This window comes from Nuphar pumila, chromosome 16 (assembly GCF_984573655.1).
Source record: "Nuphar pumila chromosome 16, dmNupPumi1.hap1.1, whole genome shotgun sequence".
Taxonomy (NCBI): Eukaryota; Viridiplantae; Streptophyta; class Magnoliopsida; order Nymphaeales; family Nymphaeaceae; genus Nuphar; species Nuphar pumila.
The window spans coordinates 77,618,767-77,639,247 of record NC_143264.1 but is presented as its reverse complement, the minus strand read 5'-3'; the positions used below and the strand labels follow the sequence as shown (position 1 = coordinate 77,639,247).

Below are 20,481 nucleotides of genomic sequence, written 5' to 3'. Positions count from 1 at the left end.
CTGTATGTTGCTTTGATGTGAGTTTTGGTTAGCATCCTTTAGCACAAATCTGCATAGGCTTTTCATACCACTGTCCATGTCATTAATATGCAGACGATGAAAATAATTCAGGATAATTTTTTTTTTATGATCTATTTGGTAAACATCCTAATTATGGACTGTTGAGGGCTTATGGGTGCATTTGTTTTGTGCATATTGATACATCCTTGAGAAACAAGTTTGATAAAAAGGCATATGTCTGCAAATTTGTTGGTTATGCTGATGAATATAAGGGATATCAGTGTTATGACATTGAAAACAGATGCATCTGCATATCAAGGAATGTGATTTTTTATGAAAAAGAAGTTTGATCACAAGAATAATGCATATGAAAGAGTTCAAATAGCTAATATTTATCAGCCTTGGCTGAATGAAGATCTTTCCCCAGCAGAGAATGATAAATCAGCCCAAGGAGACAATGATAGCAATTCATGTGAAGATGAAATACATGAGCAGCAGTTTGGGAATCAGCAATGTGTCGATCAAAATAATCAGCAGAACAACTTTTCATATGAAGATCGTGAGTTTTATAATGGCAGATTCAATGGTGAAGTATACAGCCACAAAAATTTAGACAAAGATAACTTGGATTTTTTTCAAATAGAGGCTGAAACAAGGAGAGATCAATGCAATATAATACAACCAGCATTGAAGGTGATCATATACAGTCATAGTCATATGCGAGGAGATTGACTCAAATTAGACATCCAATGGCAATATGGGTCAGTTGTGAAAATTTCAATACGGATCACCAATTATTCTTGACTGATGTTGTAAAAGTATATTAAACAAGATACTATGATCAAGACCTTAATATTCTTGATGATAAACACGTACATACATGCACAATAAGCACTCTTAGAACACTTGTGCACAAAAGCACAACTCACAAAAACTCACAAATGCACAAAAGGCATAAAAGAATAAAATCTTTATTGAGAAACACTTGGGCTTTGACCCAAAGCCATACCAAAACTCAAGGTTATACACAATGAGAGGCCATGGAGGGGCTCCCAATATGATCGTTGGGACCCCTCCAACGGTGATAATTATAACCGTTGGAGGGTCCAACGATCATGTTGGGTGGGCCCCTCCATGTGCTAAAAGATGAAAGAATAAAAAGAAAAAAGAAGGAAAAAAAGAAGAAAAAATTACATACATATTCTAAAAAAAAAGAATGTGTAAAATGATGAATATACCCTTACGGCTAAATATATATTATATATATATAATAGATAGATACATATATATATTATATATATGTATTACCTTATATATATAATATATATTGGATTACAAGATTTGATTACATAATTTAACACCCCCCCTCAAACTTAGGGCAAGATGACCGAAAGTTTGTCAAGGAGGAAATTGAACCGCGGAGCACACAAAGCTTTGGTGAAGAAATCTGCCAATTGATATTCTGAAGTTACATATGGAAGATCTATAACTCCTTTCAGATACACTTCCCGAACATAGTGACAGTTCATCTCAATGTGTTTAGTCCGCTCATAAAAAGTATGATTTTTGGCAATATATATTACACTCTTGTTATCACAGCATAGCTTGGTGGGCCATTCTATTGTGATCCCCATGTCTTCTAATAGCTGATGAATCCATACAATTTCCATGGTAGTAGTTGGCATGACACGATATTCAGCTTCTGTTGAGGATAAAGACACTTTTTGCTACTTCTTACATCTCTATGAGATCAGCGAGTCTCCTAAAAATACGCAAAAACCAGTGGTAGAGTGATGGTTATTTGGGTCATCTCCTCAGTCAGAGTCAGTATAAACAATTAATTTTAATTTAGAAGAAGAGGATAAAAATATTCCCTTATTTAAAGTACCCTTTATATATCTTACGACCCGCAAAATTGCACTCATGTGAACCGATGTTGGTGTATATTGAAACTGACTTGCAGTATGAACTGCATGAAAAATATCTGGTCTAGTAATACTCAGATACATCAGTGATCCCACAAGTTGTCTGTAGGGGGTGAGATTAGAGAGAGGAATACCATCATCAATCTTCATTTTGGCTCCCACTATAGCAGGAGTTTCATAAACCTTATCATCTGTAATACCTGATCTGTCAATAATCTCAAAGGCAAGCTTAGTTTGAAATAAAAAATACCCTCTATGAGAGTATGTTACTTCAATACCGAAAAAATAAGTTAGGAATCCCAAATCAGACATTTCAATTCTATCTTTCAAAATTGATTTTATGCTTTTAACCCCTTTAGAATCACTTCCGGTTATAAGCATATCATCCACATATAAAAGCAGAATTACAATTCCTGCATTGATTTTTCTAACAAATAAGGCAGTGTCAGTGAAACAGGATGAAAAACCATTTTCTAACATTACGGAATTAAACCTATCATACCAAGCCTTGGGGGCTTGCTTTAAACCATAAAGTGTTTTGCGAAGGCGAAGCACTTTCCCTTTGGGAGTCTTCATTCCTAGTGGAGCATCCATATATACCTCTTCATTCAGATCACCATTTAAGAAGGTGTTTTCAACATCCATTTGATAGATGTTTCATTTGTTGATTGAGGCAATGGTGATGAGACATCGGACAATGACAATTCGGGTCATAGGGGCAAAAGTTTCTTCATAGCCAATCCCATATTCTTGACTATATCACTTAGCAACTAATCTCGCCTTATATCTCTCAAGAGATCCATCACCTTTAGTTTTAACTTCAAATATCCACCTACATCATATTGTTTTCTTACCCTTAGGAAGATCTTGAAATTCCCAAGTCTTGGCTCTTCTTAGAGCACTAAGTTCATTCTTTATAGCTTCTACCCATTCAGAACATTTTTGTGCTTCCTCAAAATTTCTAGGTTCTATTCAAGAATGAATGACACTAAGGCAAACTCTATATTTAGGTGAAAAGAAATCATATGAGATAAACCTAGAGCGAGCTTTTCTATGTGTTTCGGTCCTTCGCAGGTTCTCCTCTCTTAGAGGGACAGTCCTACTGGTGTCATCATATCTTTCAAGAGCACTTCTGAAGGTGTTTTTATCCCTACGGACATAGGTGATGAGCTCTCTAGATGATCCCTCATCGATATATTGATGAGAAGGAGAGAGCAGAGAGGTGATAGTTTTCTCGATTTCATTATCGCTTGAGTTATTCTGAGTTGACTCATCATCACTTATATCATCATCTTTAGCTAACATTTCAAATAGAAAGGAATAATCCACATTCTCATCATGAGATACAAGACTTTCGAAACCACTAAGATTTTCCAAAAAACTCACATTTCTAGAGACATACAATTTGTCATTTTTAACATCATAACATCGAAAACCCTTTTGGGTTTCCGAATAACCAAGAAAGGCGCAATGAATGGTCTTTGGGGAAAGCTTATCAATTTTATTTGTAAGGACAAAAAATTTACATCTAAACACCCTTAACCTGCTGTAGTCAGGTTCCTTCTCGTATAATTTTTCAAAAGGAGAAATTTTGTTCAAATTTTTTGATGGAAGTCTATTTATGAGATAGACCGATGTAAGGGTTGCCTCAGCCTAGAGTTTTTTTGCAATGTTTTTCGAAATAAGCAAAGTTCAGGTTGTTTCAATAATATGTTTATGCTTTCGTTCGGCTAATCTATTTTGTTGAGGGGTTTTTGGACAAGATTTTTTATGGAGAATACCATAACTTTCAAGATAACTCTTGAATTCATTTGATAGGTATTCTCCTCCAGAGTCGGATCTAAGGATTTTTAAGTTCCCATTGAATTGATTTAAGATCATCATATGAAAAGTTTTGAAAGTCGAAAAAACTTCCTGCTTATGTTTGAGAAAGTAAATTCAACAATACCTAGTGTAATCATCAACAAAAATTATATAATATGAGAATCCTTCTTTCGATATCACAGGAGCCGGACCCCATACATCAGAATGAACGATTTCAAAGGGTTTTGTTATAAACATGGATCTTTGAAAAAAGGGTAAACTTTTCATTTTTTCAAGAATACATTCATTACATGTAAAATCTCCTTTACAAAGATGTTTAACAAAAGGTAAATATGAAATTTTAACAATATTGGGATGTCCAAGTCTCTTATGCTACACATGAATATCTTTATTTTGGACAACATTACAAAATTGATTCTTGAGAATTCAGAGAAAATTGACATAGTAGAGATCTCATTTCCTAGATCCTTCCCCAATCAACCTCTCGGATCGGCGATCTTGTATCCAACATTTATTAGAAGAGAATTTTATATCGCAACCATGGTCCGAGAGTTGAGAAACCGAAAGCAAATTCAAAATTATTTTTGGTATGAATCTAATTTTTGGAATGAAAAAATCTTGTTTTTCGAAATTGCTTATTCCTTTAATTTCAAGGGATGTTCCATCCGCCGTTGAGACAAAAGATGAAAAAGAATTTTTAGAATATTCGAAAAGAGAACAAGCACTTGGGGTCATATGAAATGATGCCCCAGAATCTAAGAGTCAAGATGTCTTACCGGGAGGGAAGGAGATTTACATAGCGGCTCCAAAAATTCCTCCCTTGAGAAGAGGTTCAAGAGCTTCCATAATTTGTTGTAGAGAGAGACCCATTTGAAGAGGATGGTCATTCTTCTGGTTGAATGGTGGTGGCCATTGCAAGCAATTTCTTCCATTTTGGGCAAATTGGTTTGATATGCCTCGGTTCTTTACAAAAATATAGTCTCTCTTTCCATTTTGCCAATTTCCTCCTTGATTTTGATTCTTAAAATGAGGAGGTTTGTAAGTCCTCACATTATTACCCGGTCTTGAAACGGCATTAACCCCTTCACTTTTTTCTTGAATAGAGGAGGTTGCAAGGATGCTTTGGATTGCTTTTACTAATGCCCATGCGGGTTTCTTCCACACTCAATTTGGTGATAACATCTTTAATGGCGGGAGACATGAAAGAAGAAAGAAGAGAAGACCGAATTTGCTCAAATTCGGGTCTAAGACCATTTAGGAAGTTAAAAAAAGTTAAAAAAGCGATCTTCCTCAAGTTGTTTGTGTCTAAGCTCGATAGCTTCGCCACTCTATTTGGGTTCAAGCATAGCAAACTCGTCCCAAATGGAAGACAATTCGGCAAAGTATGCCTGAATAGTCATCTCATTTTGTTGTAAGGTCAAAGCCCTCTTTTGAAGGTAGTATTTGTGTGATAAATCTCTTGAAGTATATATTTTTTCAAGATATAGCCAAACTTCGAAAGCTTTTTTGAATTTGATGATGTTAACATTGATCTTAGTTTCAACGGATGAGAAAAACCAAGATAAGATCTTGAAGTTTTTCATTTTCCATTCGTCATGTTTCTTTGAATAATCTTCAAGAGCTCTTTGACTTTCTTCTCTTTCAAGAATCTTTATATCTCCTTTTTTTATAATGGTAATTTTTTGTTCGGGTTCCGGTATCGAACCTTGAACATATCTCCAAAGCCCCTTTCCTTTAATATGGGCTTCCATATTACTGGCCCAAACATGATAGTTTGAACCATTGAGTTTAAACCCGAGGGAGAAGTGAGAGTCTTTTTCGTCCATTAGAGAAGATAAAAATAAAAAAAACACGTACCTCAATAGTTTTTTAAGTCTTTCTTGACAAAGAATATTTCTAAAATATTACCCGAAGGAAGTGATCCACTCCAATCTCTCAATAGCTTGAAGGCACGGTTTTTGAGGTAACCAAGAATGTAAAAAAACCACACGATCTTCCTTCTTCACATGTAGCTCTGATACCATGTAAAAGTATCTTAAACAAGATACTATGATCAAGACCTTAATATTCTTGATGATAAACACGTACATACATGCACAATAAGCACTCTTAGAACACTTGTGCACAAAAGCACAACTCACCAAAACTCACAAATGCACGAAAGGCATAAAAGAATAAAATCTTTATTGAGAAACACTTGGGCTTTGACCCAAAGCCATACCAAAACTCAAGGGGGAACACCCCTATTTATACACAATGAGAGGCCATGGAGGAGCTCCCAATATGATCGTTGGGACCCCTCCAACGATTATAATTATAACCATTGGAGGGTCCAACGATCATGTTGGGTGGGCCCCTCCATGTGCTAAAAGATGAAAGAATAAAAAGAAAAAAGAAAAAAAGAAGGAAAAAGAAAAAATTACATACATATTCTTAAAAAAAGAATGTGTAAAATGATGAATATACCCTTATGGCTAAATATATATTATATATGTATTACCTTATATATATAATATATATTGATTACAAGATTTGATTACATAATTTAACAGATGTCTCAAAATATGAAGAGCCCAAAACATATCACCTTGCATCAAAATCAAATAGATGGATTGAAGTCATGAACGAGGAAATAAAGGTATTATATAAGTGCCAAACATGGATATTGTCTCGAGACCTATTGATAAAAATGTTGTTGGGTCAAAGTGGGTGTATAAGATTAAATATAAACTCGATTTGTACTGAAATTCTCAAGGCCAGATTGATGGCAAAAGGATTTACACAAGAACATGTAAAAATGAGAATCATACATATTATTTTATCTCTTGTAGTTGACTATGGTTGGACATTAAGCCAACTAGATGTCAAAAATGCATTTTTGCATGAAGATTTGAAGGAGAAAGTTTATATGGAGCAGTCTCATAGATATAGTGAGAACGATCCCAATCGGTATGTATGCAAATTGAATAGAGCTATATACAGACTTAAGCAAGCATCCAAGTCGTGGTTTGAGAGTTTTTCCCGCTCATTTATGTGGATGATAGTTGCAGGAAATTCTAAGCATCATGTTGTAGAAATCAAAGAAGTTCTAAGTTGAAAGTTCAAAATAAAAGACCTGGGAAAGATGAAATATTTCTTGGGGGTCAAAGTTGATAGAAGGATACATTGTTGCTGACACAACACAAGTACACCATCGACCTACTAAATAAGGGTGGTATGAAAGACCGTAAGCTTCTTCTGATTCTTAGTCCATTGAATCAAAAGCTCAGTTGTGATGAAGGGGATGTGTATGATGATCTAACCAAGTGCAGGACTATTGTAAGGATGCTCAAGTATCACAATACATGCATTCTCCAAGAACTAGTCATGTGGAAACTCTTAAGAGAATACTTCAGTATCTTAAAGGTACCCTTGGTGATGGTTTATGCTACAAAAAAAGAGATGAAACAAATAGTGCCATAACTATAATGGCTTATTTAGATGCAAATTGGGCAGTTGATCTAAATGAACGAAGATTGGTTTTAAGATATAGTATATTTCTTGGAACAAACCTTGTATCATGGAGTAGCAAGAAACAAAAGGCAGTTGCATGTTCTAGTACAGAGGCAGAGTATAGGGCGATGGTTGTTGCATCTTCATAAATAACATGGGTTAGATACTTGCTTAGTGAATTAAATCAAAAGATGTTATGTTCTTGACTACTTTGTGATAAAAAGAGTGCTATTAAGATTTCCCTTAATCTCATTCGGCATGGTAAAACAAAGCATATCGAAATAGATCATCATTTTATTCGAAGCAAGATAGAGAATGGAAAAATTGAGTCTAAGTTTATTGGGACAAAAGAGCAAGTAGCTGATTTATTTACGAAAGGTTTTAGTAAACAGCGGTTCTGGTTTTTAAAGAGCAAGTTGTCCATGGTTTTAACCATGTACAACTTGAGGGAGGCTATTAAGATGTGATTTAGTTTGGATCCATGATCTGGATCCAGATATGAACTGGATCTAGATCATGGATCCAAACCAAATCACGTCTTAATAGCCTCTCTCAAGTTGTAATATGAATTTGATCCAGATCTAGATCTAGAACTGGGATGCATTACATTTGATCCCATGTGCTGATGTATTTTATGTTTCCTATATTTATCCCTTATCATGTATAGTAGGCATTTAAAAGTATGGGGTATTGTTGTAAATAGACATGTATTCTTAAAAGGTAAGTTGTTAATATAATAGTAAGAGAACTCATACGCCTGGGGTGTTGGCGTTTTGGGGTTTTGCAGCTTCCTCTTATCTTCTTTCTTTCCTTAGCATGAACCCAATTCACACTTAATTGTAAGATATTTAATAATTTGCATTTTTTTTGTGAGATAGTTGATGCTTGATGATGTCTTATGCAACTCATAGAGACATAAATGCTTCATATGTGATTTTATGGTTGTATTTTGTGCAATTCATCATTGTTTCATGTGTTATAATTTTTTTTAAATAGATTTCTCTAATTGTTTAAAAAAATTGAATTTTTTTATTAAAAATTATGATTTTTATGTTACGTATTTTATTTTGGGCCTGACCGATACAGGTAACGATACAATACTTACAACCTTGGTTGTGAGAGTTGTAGGTTGTCTAAAAGTCATGCTCTCCTTTTTAGTCTTAAAGAAGTTGAGTCTAATAGCCCTTTTGATATTGTTCACTCTAATGTTTGGGGTCCATCTCCAGTGGTGTCAAAAGGTGGATCCATGTATTTTGTGACATTTATTAATGATTTTGCCAAATGTATATCAATATATTGAAAAAAAACAAGAGTTAATTATTTAACATTTTAAAAAAAAATGTATATGTTGAGAATCAATTTTCAGCTAAGGTGAAGACCTTGCACTCATATTCATGGAGAGAATATATGGGATATAACATGCGTGAATTCTTAGTAGAGAAAGGCATGGTACATCAAAGATTTTTTTCATACACTCTAAAACATAATGAAGTGGCAGAAAGAAAAAATAGGCATATCATGGAGACCGCTAGAGCTTTGTTGTTTAACAGTGGGATGCCCAAGGAATTCTAGGCGAAGGTTGTGGGAGTTGCAATCTATTTGATAAATTGGATGCCATCCAAGGTTATTGCGAAGAATTCACCATATAAGAGGTTGTTTGGCAAATAACTTAATTATGACTCGTTTAAAGTGTTTGGTAGTACTTGTTTTGTATTTGTTCCTCTCCAACAAAGAGATAAGTTGTCTCCCAAGCCAATCAAATGTTATTTTATTGGATATCCTGAAGGGCAGAAAGGCTCCAAATGTTTTGATCCTTAGTGCAAGAAAGTTTGGACTTCTAGACATGTAGAATTCTTGGAACACCTGTCATATTACAAGAATAATTATCAAGTTGAAAGTTCTAAGTCTACATTTTCCTTCTCAATGATCCTACAATAGACAGGCAGTTGGTAGGAAGTTTGATTTACTTATCCATCTCCAAGCCGGATATTACCTTTGTTGTGCATGTAGTGAGCTAGTTTATGAGTGTACCTAGATCAGCTCACTTGGCTATTGTGCTGAGAATTATTAGGTATATTAAGAGCACAATGCATTATTCCTTTCTGCTTCATCTGCATTAGAGGTGAAAGCATATTGACATGAAAACTTTGGGGGAGTATCCCATGATCGACACTCGACTATTGAATTTTGTATATTCTTAGGAGACTCTTTGATATCTTGAAAGACTAAAGAGCAAAAGAGAGTTGCTTTGTGCACAATGGAAGCCGAGTATCGTGTTATGACCCAAATCACAGCAGAGATTACATGGTTATTACAGGACATGGGAGTCATTGTGGAGAAGGCTTCTATTTTGTATTGTGACAATCTGAGTGTTTTTTATATTGCAAAAAACCTGAAATTTCTCAACAGAGAACCAAGCACATTGAGATAGATTGTCATTTCACCCGTAGAGCCTATTTGGAGGGAATCATATTTTTGTCATACATTGGAACCGCTAGTCAGATAGCGGATTGCTTCATTAAGAGTTTGCCCTTAAGGACATTCCAACCATTTCTTTTCAAGCTTGGGATGATTGTGTTCTCATCACCTCAAGCTTGAGGGGGGAGTGTTAAGGAATGTAATGCATTTTACCAATGTGTGCATGCTACCCCCATTTATAGTGTACATATGTTCATTGTAGAGGGGTATTTTTGTAACATAACCTTAAACAGTACATTCAATTATCTTTTTGTGTAACCGTAAGGGGACATTCCCTTTTATGTTGCAGCCTCTTATTCTTTTGAACCTAATGAAGCTTTTCTATCTTTTTCATTGAGCATCTCCTTGCCTCTCTTGTGCATCTTGTTGAACACCATGAATATCTTATGCAATAAAAGTTTGCTTCCCCTAGTGTTAAAGTCTTTTAATAATGTATTGAACATGTTCTACTTTGAGTCTATGAGGACATGAGATCCTTTGGCTTATGGGATCTTAATGCATTAAATTGCACAAACACATCTGGATCCTCTTTCTAAATTTAAATATGAATTTTGCTTAAATTATGCAGTTCAAATTTTGCTGAAAATTACTTCAAAAAACAGGTGGTGAATACATACGAGATGCATTCAATCGATACTTTCTCAACTGCAGATCACATGAAAGATATTGGCCACATACTCCAGCAAAATGCTGCCTTTTAAGAAAAGCACCACTATATTATGAAGACAGCTCTACACGTATCTCTTATCAGGGAAAAGAGTAAACTTGTAGACCGACATCATAACACCACTGAAAAAATGCATGCCTAACAAAACTTGCTAGTTCTTGTACAATCACAAGATTAGGAGGAAAACTGCAGATATGGAGGTTTTTAATTTGCTCAATAAGACAACACATTTTTGAATAACAATTCACTTAAACCAATATTTTATTGTCGTCTCTCACATAAGGCATATTGCATCCCTAGCTTAAAGCTGGTTAGGATTAAAACGGTGAAGTTTGATCCAGTCACAGACATTAGAAAAACAAACACTTACAGATCCTTATGACACATAAGGCATTGCATTATCAATAACTACAATAGCAGCATGTAAACACTCAGAAAAAGAACTAGGAAAGAAAACGATGTAATGAAAGTGCAATAATTTTAAGGGATTCCATAAGTACATTAGAAGGTGATTTATGAAACATGGATAAATAATTGTTTTGAGGGGGGCTGCCTTACACCAAGGTGGAATGGTACACAAATTGAACACCAAGATTATACTGCAAACTTGGTGGCACCAGTGTCTTCAGCCTTTGGCTATCTTATGAAAAAAGGAGAAGGTAAGAGCACTTATCCTGGAATGCAAAGGAAATTTTCTTGGAGTTAGCTGATTGGGAGAAGTCTGCCAAACCTGAAATCAGACGTTTGCCTGCATGTATACAAGGTTGACAAGAGAGGAGATAGCACTATTGCCTCCTATTAGTTGCTCAAAACCAGGCTTAATCATTTTCACTATATAGACAAAAGTTCTAAATGAACTCCCATATTCAAGAAGAGCAAAAGTTGCTGCACAATTTTATGCATCGGATGCATCCCAATAGAAACCCTTGATTCCAAAAGTTGCAGAAGAATCTCCTGGAGAAGCAACTTCTTGGTTACCCAACCAATTATGTTCAACTCATCCATCCACACAGATGCCCGCTTTTCAGAGAAATGAACTTGTCCCCAAAAGAGAAAGAGAAAGAAAAAGAAATCACCTCTCCAACATCCACGAACTCTTTTCTAGAGCAACCAAGACTTTTTTGCCTTAATGCCATTTTAAAAAGCAAATTGAACCTTTCAAGTTGATGACACTATATTGGATACATTGTTCACCTACCACGTATTTGCATGGACATAAAATCCATGAGCTGCTTAGTCAAAATGATGCCAACTCTGTGGATACAAGATATGAAATCCTTGAAGACAAACAAACATAATTTGTCAATCCCTACCTAAAAAGTTTTCAAATTATTTCATGGCATCATTTACAGATGAAATTACTTAAGATGGACCTACAGGTGATCTATAAAAGTTAAAACACAGTCCATCAGATCCACAGAAAGCAGGCATCATTCACAAACCACATATCCATTATATGGGTAAGAGATGATGCAAGTCACACTTGTCGGAGCAGGAGTATATGTGCATAGTTTCATATGTCATAAGATGGAACAATAGAAAGCTTTTATTCTCATTAACAGATCATACATTGTTTTACAAAACATAAGCAGGTTTGAGCTACATAGTTAACCCAAAACCAGCATACGAGAAAATAGTGTCATGAACATTTAGCTGGTCAGCACATTTTTGAGATATTGAACGTTAGACGGTTAGTAAACTGCTTCTAAGTAAGAGAGCCTCATTAAAGTCTTTATCATTTATATTGGAAGTGATCATTTTAATGATGCTATAACTCCCAATGTTCCTAGATTACTGTTGTTAGCTTGTTGGCTAAAGTGGACTGAACATTATCCAGAGTCCCAAACTTTCATGTATCAAAATCTTGTCCATCGTCAAGATTCAAAAGGGGAACCGATGCTTGCATGCAAGGCAAAGGTGAGTTTCCAGAATCAAGATGAGATCTACCTGAACAAAATAAAATCAAGCGCCCTCAAATGTTCCATAACGTTTCTCCAAAGTCCAATTCCTCAAGCATCTTTCCATGATTATACAACCTTCCACAGAAGGTACATTGCCAAGGGTGCATACACATGCTATAAAGAGACCACTTATTTCTACAAAATTTCACCACATTGGCAATAGCAAATGTGTCAAGTGTCCTTGGTGCAACATTCATACTGCCACAACCGGAGACCATGATGATTTCCAAAAACAAACTCTGAGTACTGAACAGAAGATGCAGACCTTGTTTTACTATACAAAGGGCAAGAAATTATTTTCAACAAAAGCTCACTATTTCAGAAGGCTTCCTTTCTCTGATTAACCACCACAATCAACGAAAAGCCCCATCACCAGCATGGTTCATACAGCTGCAGTTCTCTGAAAAGTCACAAAATCAATAAATACAAGCAACTACATGTGCTGACACCCATCAAAACATCTGCATTACTTGTTGCCCAGTCTCAAGGATAATACAGATTCTCCAGGAAGAATCCATTTTATGGTTTTCCCCATTTTCCTCGATGGGACTTCTGTCTGCAAGGATTTCATTGAGAGGCTGACATCCTAAACTCAGAATAATCTTTTTATACTCGGGGAATGTTTCTTTAGATATATAGAATATCCTGGGTCTCTGGCAAAGCACAAGAACCAAGAAAATAGGACTCTGATGGCACACTGTCATCCTTCATAGATCTGAAATACGAATTCTCCTTAGAGTGCGGCCCTCCTGAAGAATCTGAATTTCTCTCATTGGGCCTCTGAGAAGCTACATGTTTTACATCTAAATGTCGAGGAAAGAAATCATGAGATTTTTCATTCTCCTATAGAATCACCACTGAAGTGCTTACAGGTATGCCATTTTTCCAACTGTTGTCATCTTGAACGACATTAATGGCATCATGCCCATGGTTGACAATAACTTTTCCCACTGCTAATTTTTTCACCGTTGATACAGAGATTATTACATGTAACTCATCAGGAGACTTCGTAGTAGGAGGAACTAAATCCATAATTTTTGCTGATTTATTAGTAGTTCCTGAAGCAAAAGAAGAGGAATGTAATGAAGTATTTAGATCAACTTTTGTAAGTGGGACAGGAGATTCACTCTTAGAAACGTTCTCTGACATATAATCCTCATCCACACCCATCACGCAAACTTTCCACCCCCTTCCTCTAAAAGAATTATGTACCCTCGCCATTTTCAGTTGAGCTTACCTCAACGCCAAGTGATTTCAGATCATTTTCTTCAGGGCAATCCACAAACATTTTCAACATAGATCCCCTCATAAGTGGTTGTATAATTGCTTGGAGCTGCTTCTAAACCTTCATTTTTTTGGATACTCGCACCAGTATTACCCATGTTTGCTGAAGCAACACAATCTTCTTTCACATTAGCAACCTCATGAATGGATACTTCTGATGTACACAACAGTGGGGCATGTGGTAAGCCTGATGGGCTATCAGAAGATTCAACTTTAAGCAAGTTGGATGATTCATTTTCTGAGTGAGGGACAGAACCAGAAGTAACAGGTCCCAAATAATTTGGACTAGCACCAAAGCAATCACAATTATTTCATGATAATTTCATAACTCTTGTCTCCATATCAACAGAGCTGCACATTATCATCCAGTGCATCATTTTGTATACTGCAGGCTTCAAGTTTAGCATCGACATGAGAAGTAATGTCTGTGCTTTCAGGACATGTCTGAGAGAATGACCCTGAAACATCTGTTGGAACTCTCGATGCTTCCAGCAATGAACCATTGTCAGATATTTCTTCGAGTTGCAGATTCTCATGCACAGATTCTACAGACGATAAGTTTGTAACTGTTATCTCCATATCAGCATCCATGTTATCAAGTGGTTCATTTTGTATTCTGCATGCTTCAGGTTTACCATCAACATGAGAAACAATATCTGTCAGTTCACATGTCTGAGGAGAGAATGGCCCTGAAACATTTGTTAGGGCTTTTGCAACTTCCATCAATGAGCCAGTTTCTTCAACTTTCAGATTCTTGTGAAGAGACTCTAACAACATATCACCTTTAGCATTGCAATTTTCAGCAGCTTGTTCCCTGGGTTCAAAACCAGCGTTGTCCTCAGAATGCCCCACTTCTTCAGATTGTTCTGTTGACATCTTGCCTCCTGCTCCTGTCCATCAAACCAGAGGATAAAACCATTGTACTCCAATAATCAAACCAAAGCAGCCATAATTTGAAAGTAATGGAAAATCACCTGCTTGCTTGCATTCGACAGACTGACTATGCAACAAGAGCTTTTTTAGTAATGTTGTTCCAGGAAATACCATCAAGTTAATGCTATTGAATAGCTCCTTATCAGAATCGTCTATGTGTTTGAATCCAAATGCTGAGGTCCAAGTGTCGATTAAATCAGGAATAGCAGATATTACCAGCCTTTCTACCTTGACGGACATTAGCATCTGTTCCATCATACAGGAGAACATCAGACAGAATTCAAGAACACAATGTGAAGGAAAAAAACCCAATGAACTTCCGAGAAAGAAGCATTCAGATCAATTTCTACACATTGTTTTTGTTTCCTTCTTGAATTGGCATGCAAGAGGTTGCAAAACGACTTTCTCTGAACAGGCTGCAACAGCAGTCCCTTCTTTCACCAGCATTGCAATAAACACGGATTTTGGACGCAAACAAAATGATAAACAAACAGCTTCACATGGAAGCACACTGTAGGGGATCATCAACAGATTCATACAGCTCATCATGGATCACTTTTGGATTCATTAGGAAAAGAGACTTTTCCCAAGTAGTCTTGCAGATGAATTTTTATATCTTTTGGTGTGTTTATGTCATTTCACCTCTTTACGTATTTCCATGCATGTATATCATATACCCATGGTTATGCTTGTTTAGCAGTTGTTCAACCTTGGAAAAGTCCAGGTGGCTCCTGCATGAGCACCTAGACAGGCAAATCACTTCCTGTGCATTAATCTCAAGTGTGCAATCACTTTGACCAGTATTCACTATCAAACACCATGAAGACATTCCAAAACTTTTGGAGCCCATAAAGAAGTGGTCACTTTCGAAACCAATCACTTTTGACCTAATAAGTGTCAAAAGAGTGCAGGCCTTTGCACTTCCGACTTGCTTAATTTTTAGTTCTGAAAAATTACAAAAACATTTCCTAGTAGTCATTCAAAAGAAGTTAAATATAGCCCGTTAACAATCATACTACAAGTTGAAAACAGAACACAGGTTCACCAAGTGAGGGGTTTTAGAAGCTGATTTTGAACTTTCTACCAGTGCTTCAAAAGCAGCATGAAGCTCTAAACTTATACATTGTTATTGGCACACTAAAACGTCAGCTTGAGCTAAACAAACGAACACCAGCAGTCCTAAAAATGCAGAAACATATAGATAGAAATAGAATCTAAAACATTCAGAAGGGAGGAGATATGCTCATCAGCTTTATAATTAAGATAGAGGTTTCAATATTATCAGCATCACTTAAGCACAAGTGACATGTCAATCGATACTAACAATGATGCACACTTACATCTTTTTGACAATGATACGTTATTGCACTTTAAAACTTTGAAGAGAATTGATAATCATTCATTAATTTGTTTATCAAACAATAGGTTTTTAATCTTTAATCTTCCTACATTTTGACTCATCAATAAGGCATTGACTAATGTTCTCCTGCTTAAGATACGAGATATGTCACATGGGTGCGGGTGCGGGGGTGCGGCAAAAATATAAAAAATTATATATATATATATATATATATATATATATATATATATATATATATATATATAATTTTTAAGTTTTAACAGTTAACAACAGATATACATAGCTAACAGAAAAAAAAAACAAGCAAACAGCCATAATTTGTGCCATCAAGTTTGATGGGAATGATTTGAATGGTTTCCTTCTTCTCCATAACTCACCAAACAACCAATTACAATATTCAAAAATCTTGCACAAAGCACAAAGTACAGAAAATTGAATCACAGTTACGGCAAGCAAACACCGCAAAACTTCAACGATAAGCACTACCAATGGGAAGCCAAAATTGATACCCACAAGAACCACACAAGAGTCACCACCCAAAATGCTACAATAGGTAATGCCAGCAGAAATATCACAATACTGGTGCCAGTGGGCAATTATTACTACCTACAGTAATATCAAGACACCATCAACACCAAAACTTGACTATAGAATAAAGAACCAGTTACCGTCCAATACAAAACACCCAAACCATCAATAGAACTCACTTGAATCTCAATATTAGGCACCCAAATCACATTCAAAGGCTTACTAACTAAAAAACGACCTGAATCCATCTGATTTGCATACCCAAAAGCTACCGATAAGACCAAATCTAAGTCACAGACCCAAATCTCTTTACCACCGTCCTTATAAGTTGCATTATCTTAAAAAGTTAAAATACAGATTTTTCATCATCTAAATGAGAGAGATTGAAGGAGAGAATGAGAGAGAGAGAGAAAGAATGTGTACCGGACAGTGTCGCTCAAGGTCGTCGCTGGCGTCGGGGTAGGGAGACTGGTCGTTGCCGGTGTCGGGGTAGGGAGACTGGTCGTCGCCGGCGTTAGGTCATTGCCGGCGTCGGGGTTGGGTCATCGCACAGTGAGGTTGGAAGGAGTGGTCGGGAGGATTAGGGCAAAAAAAAATTGCCATAATCCTCCTATCAAGCTTTTTTATTGGGCTTCATGTTTTTTAAGTCCAAACATTAGACATTTTTGACCCTAGGTGCATTGACCACACCCAGGGTCCGGTTGACCGCACCCGCATCGTGTCGACGCGGGTGCGGCACCCTGTTGGCCGAATCCCTATGACATAGGATACGAGGATTATAAATGTGTACTTGAACAGCTAAATAGCCACAAAGATTACTACTACATTAATATATGAACAAAATCATGATTCATTCTAGAATAATTAGTTCCTGTACTATTTTATTTTTGCGTACTTATTTTATATATGAGAGAATATTGGCTATATGTGGGTTCCAAACCCCCTCATTGAAACTCATACATCAGGTCATGTTGACCAAATCCGACCCATGGATGTGTTCAGTATGGTCAAAATAGTAGAGATCAACCCTCAGTTAGTATTTTTTCAATATAAAAGTATGATTCTTTAAGGAGTGAAAATACAATATATTGTATTTGTAGGCCATTGATTTTTCAAACCGTGGGAAGTCTGACATGTCAGAAAAACATGATCCAAGGGCAAGTTTCTACTAAACCATATACGTAGATCACATCTTGTAATATCGCATATTTTTTCATGATTTTTTATTTCGAAAAATATGAAATTTTAAATATATATTTAATTAAAATGATAAAAATCATGAAAAATATAGTTAAAAATAGATGACATCAACTGGGTCTGGGTGTGGCACAGGGCCCACTGACAAGACCAAGATGAGCAAATTATTATTTGAGAAAATTTTTGTTTTTAACCTTTAAATTTGAGCGAAAATCGAGCGAAATTCAAGTTAAGTTCAAGAGAAATTCGGAGGGAAAAATCAGGTATGTATACCGTTATATGCATCTCGTAATTCTGAGCACGTTGGTGTCCTGATTTTCTGAAATCAAGTTACAGTTGACCCGAAAATCACATTTTTCAAAAATGACCTGCCTCTATTTTTGCTTTAGTTTGGATCGGACTAGATCCGCTCTCTTTGATCTAAGTTAATATGGATCTGGACCCAAACCATGACCCATATTAACTAAGATCTGGTCCAGATAGGATCCATATGGATTTTAGATCTTGGATCTTGAATCTATCCATAACCAATTTAAAACTTTAAAATCAATTTAAAATTTAAATTGGGCAGGTAGAGTAGAACTCTACTCTAGGAAGACTTATAGAGGGGGCGACACCCTCTGCGATATTCTTAGAATATAATATTTAATAATTAAATATTAAATAAAATATATTAACTAGAATATGATCCGGATAGGATCCATATGGATTTTGGATCTTGGATCCAAATCTAGATCCGAAATCCATCCATAGCCAATTTAAACTTTAAAATCAATTTAAAATTTAAATTGGGCACGTAGAGTAGAACTCTACTAGGAAGACTTCCAGAGGGGGGCGACACCCTCTGGAATATTCTTAGAATATAATATTTAATAATTAAATAATAAATTAAATAATTAATTAAAAATGAATAATTTAGAGGATAATATAGAGTTCTACATGATGTAGAACTCTACTTATGCTATGTCATCTAGAGAGGACACCATCCTCTTCTAGATAAGAATCTAATTAGAAAAAAGAAAATAAAAATAAGAGGGATAATAGATATAAAAAGGGGTTGGACTCCTCTCTCTCTAGAAATCGTGATTCTAGAGAGAAGGGGAGAGAGATATAGAGAGAAAGAGTCCCAAACTCGTGGGAGGGAGAGAGAAACAAAGACGGGAAAGTAAAAAAAAGGAGAGGAAAGAAAAGAGAGAAGAAAGAGAGAAAGGGAAGGAAAGAAGAAAATCCAGTTTTTTCATCATACAACCATCGATTTTTCCGATCTTTCTATGCTATGATTAAAGTACGGTTTTCTCTCTAAGTTCGTACGGGAAGAAATACGTGTAAACCTATGTCACATGGGTGCGGGTGCGACACGGGTGCGGCGCAATTTTAAAATTTTTGGACACGGAGACTCGGCTATATATATATATATATATATATATAATTTTTTTAAAAAGTGCACAGACACAACACAGTCTGTGACTGTGTCTGTGCACAGTCACAATTATTATTATTATTTTTTAAAAAAGTGCACAGACACAACACAGTCTGTGACTGTGTCTGTGACTGCAACACAGTCCACTGTGCACTGTGACTCTTTATATATATTTTTTTAAATAAAAAATATAAAAAAAAATCACTTTTTTAGGGACAAATGGATATTTTTGGACTCAGTCAAAGTTGACTGAGTCCAAAATGTGGACGAGTCCGACTCGGTGTTGACCGAGTCCAGGCCGAGTCCGAAGCCGCATCCGTGTCCGCACCCGTGTCGGGGCATGTCGACTCAGGTGCAGCACCTCCCTAGCCGAGTCCGTGTGACTTAGGTGTAAACTAACTTTATATGTAAGTTTAGATGGAAAATTTATTTTTTTTGTTTCGATTTCCTTAAACATTAAGTTTTAAAATATCATGGTTTTTTATTCTCATAGATATTGATTTGATGATTTCTTTCATGTTCAATATATATATATATATATATATATATATGTATGTATATATTAGATCGGTTTTGATCTGATTTGCTTTGCCGATTTCAGCATCTAAGCAAACAAGATCAGATCTGCCTTTATCCTATGTGTGTGCAGTCTGATCAGACTTGCTTATATGTTGCATGTGTGCAGTCTGACCAGACATGCCAAATATGTTGTTTTTTATGTTAGTGAAATGAAATGAGGATCTTCCAAACACGAACTTAGATCCGCACAAGAAGTTGTCTAAAAAAACACTAAAGCATAACCCTTAAAAAAGGTATAATGGAAAATAAAAGAAGAAATAAAAAATATTCTTTATTGATATGAAACACCAAAGGATTAAGAAACATTGAAATAAAATACAAGAGGGGATGCACCCCTTTATATACAAGTGGGAGAGGAGAGGTCTTAAGGAGCTCTCCTTGTAACCGTTGGACTAGTCCAATGGTTATAAATGTAACCGTTGGACTAGTTTAAACGGTTACATTATTAGTTAAGTTCCAAGCAGTGTTGTGAAAAGCGTTGAGGCGTAGCGAGGCGCTCCACCAAAATCTGAGGCGAGGCGTAAGCCTCGAGGCGCAAAGCGTAAGCCTCAAAAATTTTTTTATTAAAACTTAAAAAAAAACTATAAAAATTATGTAACATTATAAATAAATAAGAAATGCTTTATTGATGAAGCAACAACCAACAAAAAATAAAAAATCTCAAATAAATATGAAAAAAATATGAGATTAACATGTAAAAGTAACAAATGCAACAACTTGATCTATGTAAGTATCTAAGAAATAAAATATGAGCAATCATTCAATAAAAAATTAACATTAACAACAAAATGCAACTAGCAACATCATGTCATAATTAGAGAATGCATGTTAAC

General features: G+C 35.8%; 1 protein-coding gene across 2 annotated transcripts in view; it reads right to left on the bottom strand.

Moving 5' to 3' along the window:
* Positions 1-13,730: 13,730 nt before the first annotated feature.
* The window catches only part of LOC149813717 (uncharacterized), a 75,897-nt gene continuing 69,146 nt past the window's right edge, over positions 13,731-20,481 (bottom strand). The window contains exons 7-8 of one of the 2 annotated variants that reach the window (XM_089991520.1): positions 14,606-14,810; positions 13,731-14,521 (exon numbers count right to left, since the gene is read on the bottom strand). In XM_089991520.1, coding sequence (XP_089847646.1) covers positions 13,974-14,521; positions 14,606-14,810 — 753 coding nt within the window. In that variant the 3' untranslated portion in view covers positions 13,731-13,973. Of the gene's footprint in view, positions 14,522-14,605; positions 14,811-20,481 lie in introns of those variants that run through there. The other variant, XM_089991521.1, reaches the window with a different exon arrangement.